This window comes from Octopus sinensis, unplaced genomic scaffold (assembly GCF_006345805.1).
Source record: "Octopus sinensis unplaced genomic scaffold, ASM634580v1 Contig15016, whole genome shotgun sequence".
Classification (NCBI taxonomy): Eukaryota; Metazoa; Mollusca; class Cephalopoda; order Octopoda; family Octopodidae; genus Octopus; species Octopus sinensis.
Window position 1 is genome coordinate 1 of NW_021833471.1, and position 10,000 is coordinate 10,000.

At 41.7% G+C, this 10,000-nt stretch overlaps 1 protein-coding gene across 3 annotated transcripts in view; it reads right to left on the reverse strand.

The window, feature by feature from the left end:
- Positions 1-2,086: 2,086 nt before the first annotated feature.
- LOC115230233 (ankyrin repeat domain-containing protein 27-like) overlaps positions 2,087-10,000 on the reverse strand; it is a 16,614-nt gene continuing 8,700 nt past the window's right edge. For 2 of the 3 annotated variants that reach the window (XM_036499578.1, XM_036499579.1), the window contains exon 5: positions 2,087-2,821. In XM_036499578.1, the coding sequence (XP_036355471.1) occupies positions 2,402-2,821 (420 nt within the window). In that variant the 3' untranslated portion in view covers positions 2,087-2,401. The remainder of the gene's footprint in view (positions 2,822-10,000) is intronic. The other variant, XM_036499580.1, reaches the window with a different exon arrangement.

Sequence of the window (10,000 nt, forward strand, 5' to 3'; positions counted from 1 at the left end):
CAGTCTCTCAAACAATTTCTCACCGCAAGTTACCCCCTCTTCTAAATTGTAATCCCCTTCCAGGCCCAATTACACATATTTTTACATAAAAATCCAATTTGTATCATCGTTCGCCTTCTTCATTTGATAGATTAGACATACATACCCGGCCTTGTTCGAGATTAAAATAGTTTATTATTGTTTTACTCGTTTTGGTATTATAACCCGATTTCATTCGGGTCTAAGCGGGCCACATTTTAAAAGATGAGGAATTTTGCCCTGGAGTCCATGCCTTTCAATTGAGCAAATTCGAAGTTCCAATACAAACTCGCTAGCACTTTTAACATAGGTGTGCATATTTTTAGCAAAATCCAACCACATATGCACACAGTATATATATAAATTAACACAATATATCTGTTTAATAATATCTGTTATGACTGTGCGATGGAGGTGGGCGATATTAATTCACCGTTCTAAAAGACCTGTGGCGAGAATATTTAAACTTTTGCGGTTGTCATCGCTTTCTGTCTATAGATACAGACAGATGTACAGTGAGAGAGGTGGTGCAAGAAAGAGTGACAGAGAGACATCGTTATAGAGGGATCAAAAAATCACTCTTTTTGCCATAGCAACCACATCTTATAGCTTGCGAATTTTAACCATCGCGGGTCTCATTCTCACCACGCATTTAGTATCCTTGCCTCGGTTTGGCTGCCATTAACCTCCAAAGCAAAATGTGCATAAAATTTTCGTCAAAGGACTGTCTTATAGATATGAATAACACCACAAATAATATAAGTTATACCAGAAAAGAGAACAGCAACAACATAGCAAGGCCTTCAGACATAACAACTAAATCAACACCACATAGACATATCCACGCAGATCAATAATGTTTCTATAATTAAGTGGATTGGAGAGAAAAACAGGGTATATAAGGCATCGGATTTTGTGCGCAAGAGAGAAGTCTACCATGGTATAGTTATGTGATGCATATGGATGAAGATAGCTTCATCAAGAAGTGGTGATCTCTCATTGTGGAGGGAATGTGTGGAGGGGGTAGACCCAGAAAGACGTGCAATAATGTGGTGAGAAAGGACCGTCAGACGTTGGGCCTCACAGAGGGGATGAAATGGGAGCGATACTTTTGGCAGTCTGCTGTACTTGAGATGATATGCCAAGCTAAGTCGTCGTTGTCCTTGCATACTGTCATGACCCCTGTATCATTCTTCGTCTGAGATATCCTAATCTTGTGGGATCATGGGTGCTGATGCTTCGGAAAAATCACCCATGCTGGTGTCACATACAAATATCCGTGTCGGTGCTGCAGAAAAGCACGCAGTACATTATGTAAATTGGGTGGCATTAGGAAGGACGTCCAACTATCGAAACAATGCGAAAAGAGATATGGAGCCCAGGTAGCTTTTCAGCTGACCAGCTTCTGTCAAAGCGTCGAACCCATGCCAGCTTTGAAAACAGTCGATACATTATCATGATGATGATGATGATGAATTAATAAGGAAACATCTTTTGATGAAGAAAGTGAAGTAAGGGAAGTAAGAATCGGTGTCACAGTTGAGCCAGAACACCAACGCATAGTTGATAAATTGTTCAGTGTTAGTCTGATGGACTATTCCAGTAGGTGGGGAGGTCGCTGGCTGTCAGAGTAGGTTCCTCTCACCAAAGTAGACATTACAACAATACACAGATGACCATCAACTGCCTGAATAGTAGTCAGTCATCTGTAGTGAGCTTTATTCATATGGGAATAGTCCAATGTCATAATTCAAAACTAACGCAGCGAAAATTTTGAAAAGTTCCCCCAGTTCTGAAAAAAATCGATAAATTCGACATGGAGTCGAGAATCTAAACTTTTTATATGCAACACATCTTCTGTCTAGAGGACGCAACTCGACCTTTTTATCGCCCAAAGGGACAGCTAGGAACATCGTATACACAGAGGTATTCGAGTGAAGAGAAGATATTGCAACCTACACATGCGCCTTCGTTCCCAAGAGGGAAAGGACTAGATTGGGACTAGTCGTTGCCTACTAGGGGCTCTTACATACCCGGGCAATGCCGGGCTATGCTGCTAGAATTATATAAAAGAAATGTGACAGAGAGCTGTTTCAGGCAGAATTCTTCATGGAATGGACAAGATGTATTTATTATCATGGCCCCAGCACTATAAATGTTACTGTCTATCATATGAACCTCTCTTCTACCCAGTATCATTGTTAATTCAGAATAATATCTCCTGTCTTGAATAGATCATTTCTCCTTCAAATTTTGATGACCGTGTTTGTATGGCCAACATTCGAGATGGATCACCTTCTCTACCATGGAGAGGTCGTGCCTTTGAGGACGGAAGGGGACGGAATAGAGAATAGTGTTTGTTACATAATAATATAACTAAGGGTTACCATTGTGACTGGATCAGGAAATGGTAATGGAGGATGGGGTTGGTAGGTGAGAATTGCGATACAAACAATGTCTGTTTCTGTCTGTCTTTCTCTGTCTGTTTGTCTATTTTACACACACACAGAGACGCACAAATGCACACACACACACACACACACACACACACACACACACACACATAGTCACAAACAATGTGAAAACTTACCTGATCTAACATGGTCATGTGCTCCACCTCAGAATGAAAGTTGTTTTCTCTTTTTAACGCCAGATGCAGGCAATTATTTCCTCCATGTTCGACAACATTTACATTCGCGCCCCTGGCTATCAGCCGCTGCATTATTCCGAGGTGACCGTCCGAAACAGCTTCAAGCAATGGTGTCCTATATTCTTTGTTCACAATTTCTAAATTCACCGAATCCTTTGTGGAGGTAAAAATGGAAAATGAAAATTTACATGAAAATCAGGGTTGATATCAATGTCATTACAGTTTTCTACTGGGTACTAGATCAAACTGATCAAATACATTTGACGTTTGTCAGTGAAATAAATATTCCATAAGGACCTTCTATAACCTGATACATGTGTGTGTTAGAGACATGATAAACATATTAAGATGTCCTACATTTGTCCCTCACTATAGTAAGTTGTAGGGCACAGAACTAGAGTAAACACATGATTAGCAGATCAAGTCAAGTAAAGAAGAATTATAATTTCTAATGTTTACTTTTGACGTTGCTACATTAATAAGGGGTTCATAAAACTGCTGAGCCGGTTAGCGTCCACATGCATAAAACTAATGCGCACGCACGCACACACACACATAAACATCAGTGTTACATATATAAATACATATAATCAATTGGGGAAACGGAGTTCACGAGAATATGCATCACAACGACCGTTTCGACCCATCTTGCAACGGTCGCTTGCGGGTGGGCTACTATACAACGTGTTGTGTTGCATCCTCCAGTGCAGATGCATCTCATCGGGTACCTTGTTTTAATGTAAAGATACCTCACTAAATATATTCAGTTTCACTTGACATGTTGTTGCTAGGAGCTTCTTGGATTACAACATGAGAGACAACAGCCTTCTGGCAACAACAACATTCCAAGCGAAACCGAATATATTTACAGAGGTATCTTCTTTAAAACAAGACACCCGATGACATGCATCTGCAACGGAGGATGTACAACAACCAGTTATACAATATCCTACCTGCAAGGGCCCGATGCAAGATGGATTGAAACAATCGTTGCGATGAATGAAAATTCTCGTTAACTCCATTTTCTGCTTCCCTCAGTCATTATAAACTGAACGAACACTGCAGAATACATGAGGTAGATCCAGTGTCACTTATAGCTCAACTGTGGATGACATGAGGTAACCGAATCAGCGAAAGATCTTTAAGCGGCATACTTCTAAATGTATACAAAAATTCCAAATAATTACAAATACACACACACACACACACACACACACACATACAGGGAGGATGATGCCTTGCACGGAAAGAATTACAGAGGTATCACACTATTAGATGAAGCAATGAAAATTACTCAGAGGGTCACAGACAAAATAATTAGGACGTGTGTTAGACCAGAAGAATGCAATTTGGTTTTGTGCCACAGCGAAGAACCTCTGATGCTATATTCCTGGTAAGGCAGCTGCAGGAGAAGTACCTAGCCAAAGATAAACCCTTGTACTGGGCCTTTGTTAAACACGGAGAAAGGCTTTGACAGGATTCCTCGATCCCTTATTTGCTGGTCACTGCAAAAGCTAGGGATGGACGAATGGTTGGTGAGAGCGTTACAAGTCATGTACAGGGATGCTGTCAGTAAGGTGAGGTTTGGCATCGTGTGTAGCAATCACTTAGGGTACAAGTAGGGGTTCATCATGGATTAGTCCTCAGCGCCTTCCTGTTTATCAGAGTCCTCCAGGCAATAACAGAGGGATTTAAGATGACCGCTTCTAGGAGATCCCCAATGCTGATGACCTTGTTATCATAGCCGAATAACTTTCAGAACTAGGTAAAATTTAGGTATATCAGTAAGGACTAGAATCAACGAGCCTTAAACTTCATCTAAAAAAAGCAATCTTAGTAAGTAGGAAAGCGGACAATTCACAAATCTCCTCAGGAAGATGGCACTGTTTGATCTGTAGAAAAAGCGTAGGTAGGAAGTTCATAAGATGTGCCCAGTGTAAGGTATGGACACATAAGTGTTGCAGCAATATCAGAGGAAGATTAACGGGGATAATAGTTTTTCTGTGTGGAAGGTGCACAAGTACAATAAACAGCACAAATGTAGAGAAAATAGAGCCCATCAATTGCCAGGTAGGTAAGCTACTGGGAGTTGATAGTTTCCGCTATCTAGGTGGCCAAGTCAGGAGTGAGGTTTGTTCTTCCTTGAGTGTAGCTGCAAGAATAAGAATAAGACGTGCAAAGTTCAGAGTAATCTTAACTCTAATGGTAACAAAGAGCGTCTCCCTGAGATTGAAAGGCAGACGTTATGATGCCTGTGTGTAAACAACTATGTTACATGTCAGTGAAACATGGGATGTGACCTCTCTGAGGACTTCCATAGGCTTGAAAGAAATGAAGCCAGTAGGCCTCGCTGGATGTAAAATGTCAGTGTGCATGTACGACAGAGTATAGGAGTCTTGAGAGAAAAGCTGAGCATTGAAGACATCAAATAGGGTGTGCAAGAGAGACGTCTGCGTTGGTATGGTCTTGCGATGTGTATGGACATGGACAGCTGTATCAAAAATTGCCGATCTCTAACTGTGGAAGGATCCTTTGGAAGACGGAGACCCAAGAAGACTTTCGATGAGTTGATGAAGAATGATCTCCAACCGTTGGACATCATAGAGATGACAAGTGACCGAGAGCCCTGGTGATATTCTCTGCGGGAGAGGACATGTCAGGCCAAGTGACGATAAGGATGTGGTCGTGCCAGTGTCCTATAAGTGGCAGCCGTGCATCATAGCCGTGGCTGTTCGCTTCCGGTGCCATGTCAATGACACCTGGGTATCATAGTTGTGGTCACCGATGGTGCCATGTAAATTGGCACCTGGGAATTATCGTCGTTGGTGGTGCCATTTAAATGGCAACCATCCGTGAATCGTAGTCGTGGCCATTGTCGGTGTCATGCAAGTGGCACCCGTGCCGGTGGCATCTGAAAGCACCAGTTACACACCTGGGGTGGTTAGCATTAGGAAGGACATCGAGCTGTAGAAACCATGCCAAATCAGACAGGTACGTGGGGCAGCTCACCGATTCATAATCTCCTGTCAAACCAGCCGACACATGCCAGTATGGTGAGTGGATGTTAAATGATGATAATGATGGTGATGATGATGATGATGATGATGGTGATAACGCCCAAATAGAAACATAGACATACACAAATATGAAAATAACAATCAAAACTATCATTGTTTAATATATATATATATATATATATATATATATATATATAATATATACATGTGTATATTTAGGGCTAAAAACCACTATGTGGACAGCCATATGCTAGAAGAAGATCACATACGATCTAACCATAAATCCATTCATCTCCAGTATATATATATATATATATATATATATATATATAGAGAGAGAGAGAGAGAGAGAGAGAGAGAGAGAGATAGAGAGAGAGATAGATAGATAGATAGATAGATAGATAGATAGATAGATAGATAGATATGTTTCTTTATTAGCCACACAGGGCTGCACACAGATAGAACAAATTACAAGGTAGAGCTTTTCTTTTGAAGGTTTAAAAAAAAAAGAAAAGGAAGGGGGAGTTTCGATCAAAAGGGATAGTAAAAGGAGAGAAAGAGGACAAAAAAAGGGGGTTAAAAAAAAGGGGGAGAGGAAAAAAAAAATTTTTTTTTTGATAAATACGGATCGTTATCACAGAAATGTCAATATGAAGTGTAAAGGGGAGGACAGGTGAGGTTTACCCGTGGAAAGAAAAGCCTACGGAAAAGAGCACGGTAACCTCGGTCAATGGAGTCACATGTTATATTTCTTTTTTTTTTTTTGCGAATAAGCAACTCTCTGTTTTCAATTTCTGGGTTCATAGGATCATGCTCAAGGTGGCTTCGTCATTCATACGTGCCATTCTTGCTACATTTTTTTTTAAACATTCACTAGACAAAACTTGCCTCTCTACTCTCACTTTCCTTTTCAAGTGGTACTTGAAGAAGTTGATGAGAGATTGACAGACAGATAGATAGAAAGATATATAGATAGATAGGTAGATAGATATGTTTCTTTATTAGCCACACAGGGCTGCACACAGATAGAACAAATTACAAGGTAGAGCTTTTCTTTTGAAGGTTTAAAAAAAAAAAAAAAAAAAAAAAAGAAGGGGGAGTTTCGATCAAAAGGGATCGTAAAAGGAGAGAAAGAGGACAAAAAAAGGGGGTTAAAAAAAAGGGGGAGAGGAAAAAAAAAAAATTGATCAATAGGGATCGTTATCACAGAAATGTCAATATGAAGTGTAAAGGGGAGGACAGGTGAGGTTTACCAGTGGAAAGAAAAGCCTACGGAAAAGACCACGGTAACCTCGGTCAATGGAGTCACATGTTATATTTCTTTTTTTTTTTTTTTTTGCAAATAAGCAACTCTCTGTTTTCAATTTCTGGGTTCATAGGATCATGCTCAAGGTGGCTTCGTCATTCATACGTGCCATTCTTGCTACATTCACCCATCTTTTTTTAAAACATTCGCTGGACAAAACTTGCCTCTCTACTCTCACTTTCCTTTTCAAGTGGTACTTGAGGAAGTTGATGAGAGATTGACCAGAGAGGAAAGTGTTTGTCTCTAATCCTTTCAGACGCGTCCACCAGATACATTCTTTCGCCATAGCCACAAGTATGATAAAAATAGCTCTTCCTTCCCGTTTGAAGGAAGGAGGCGTGACGATATTAACGATAGACTCGGCTGATAAACCGACACGTCCCACACGTGACAGCAGTCGTTCGACATAAGCCCACAGGTCGGAAATTGTTGGACACTGCACGAGTGCGTGCAGAATGGTTTCGTCGCTCTGACCGCATCTCGGGCAGGTCGGCCCCGTGTTTCTCGAGCCGTGTCTGTAAAGCTTATCCCGAACGGGTAGCGCTTCTCGGTAGCACTGCCAGGCCAGGGATCTCTGGAAGTTGTCCATGGGCCCTGGCCCGAAAGTCGTCCTGAACAGGCGGGTCAGGTACTCCTCGTCGACGTCCAGGTTCGCCCCGAGCTCGTCGTCGTACCTCTCCTCCACTAAACCCCTATAGAATGCTTTGGTTGTGTTGAAGTCACTCAAGGTCGACCCAAGACGGCAGAGTTGCTTGAGAGCAACGCGACACTCGCGGTGCCATTCGCCCTTCTTCGGCCTCTTTTTGATCCACGACTGCAGTTCGGTCATGGAGACGAGCTGCGGGAAAGCGTGCCTCACAAACGGCGACCACACCTGTTCACCGTCGTCTACATAGAGCCAGAGATGTCGCAGTCTCAGCGCGTGTCTGCGCATCATCAACCACGGCATGCCCAGCCCTCCTTTTAACGGGTGTTGACAGCAAATGGATCGCCTGACCATCGGGACGCATCCTTTCCACAAGAAGCGAAAGAGAATGCGTTGTAGTTTGGTGACAAGGTACGACGGTCAGGCGGTAGTAGATGACGGACACGATGTACGTGTTCGCCACCTCCGCCCGACCTTTTAGGGACAGTTTCCTCTAAGCCCATTGCCGGGCGAGAGTGACCACCCTACTCGTTATCTCGTTCCAGTTCTTCTCAGATAGATAGATAGATAGATAGATAGATAGATAGATAGATAGATTGATTGATAGAAAGATAGACAGATAGATAGATAGATAGAAAGATAGACAGATAGATAGAAAGATATGTTTCTTTATTAGCCACACAGGGCTGCACACAGATGGAACAAATTACAAGGTAGAGCTTTTCTTTTGAAGGTTTAAAAAATAAAAAAAAAATTTAAAAAAATAAAATAAAATAACAAATAAAATAAATAAAAAAGGGGGGGTCGATCAAAAGGGATCGGAAAAGGAGAGAAAGAGGACAAAAAAGGGGGGGGTTTAAAAAAAAGGGGGAGAGGAAAAAAAATTGATCAATAGGGATCGTTATCACAGAAATGTCAATATGAAGTGTAAAGGGGAGGACAGGTGAGGTTTACCCGTGGAAAGAAAAGCCTACGGAAAAGACCACGGTAACCTCGGTCAATGAAGTCACATGTTATATTTCTTTTTTTTTTTTGCAAATAAGCAACTCTCTGTATTAATTTTTACGGTTCATAGAATCATAGTCAAGGTGGCTTCGTCATTCATACGTGCCATCCTTGCTACATTCACCCATCTTTTTTTAAAACATTCACTAGACAAAACTTGCCTCTCTACTCTCACTTTTTTCTTCAAGTGATACTTGAAGAAGTTTATGAGAGATTGACCAGAGAGGAAAGTGTTTGTCTCTAATCCTTTCAGACGCGTCCACCAGATACATTCTTTCGCCATAGCCACAAGTATGATAAAAATAGCTCTTCCTTCCCGTTTGAAGGAAGGAGGCGTGACGATATTAACGATAGACTCGGCTGATAAACCGACACGTCCCACACGTGACAGCAGTCGTTCGACATAAGCCCACAGGTGGGAAATTGCTGGACACTGCACGATTGCGTGCAGAGCGGTTTCGTCGCTCTGCCCGCATCTCGGGCAGGTCGGCCCCGTGTTTCTCGAGCCATGCCTATAGAGCTTATCCCGAACGGGTAGCGCTTCTCGGTAGCACCGCCAGGCCAGGGATCTCTGGAAGTTGTCCATAGGTCCCGGGCCGAAAGTCGTTTGAAACAGGCGGGTCAGGTATTCCTCGTCGACGCCCAGGTTTGCCCCGAGCTCGTCGTCGTACCTCCCCTCCACTAATCCCCTATTGAATGCTTTGGTTGTGTTGAAGTCACTCAAGGTCGACCCGGGACGGCAGAGTTGCTTGAGAGCAACGCGACACTCGCGGTGCCATTCGCCCTTCTTCGGCCTCTTTTTGATCCAAGAAAGATAGATAGATAGAGAGGTAGATAGATAGATAGATAAATAGATAGATAGATAGATAGATAGATAGATGATAGATACATAGATAGATAGATAGATAGATAGATAGATAGATAGATAGATAGATAGATAGATAGATAGATAGATAAAGGTAGATAGAAAGATAGACAGATAGATAGAAATATAGATAGATAGATAGGTAGATAGATAAATAGATAGATAGATAGACAGATAGACAGAGAGAGAGCTAGAGAGACAGAAAGACAGGCAGACAGCTAGACAGACAGGCAGACAGACAGACAGACAGACAGACAGACAGACAGACAGATAGATAGATAGATAGATAGATAGATAGATAGATAGATAGAAAGATAGACAGATAGATAGATAGGTAGATAGAAAGATAGACAGATCGATAGGTAGATAGAAAGATAGACAGATAGATAGAAAGATAGATAGATAGATAGGTAGATAGATAGATAGATAAATAGATAGATAGATAGATAGATAGATAGATAGATAGATAGATAGATAGATAGATAGATAGATA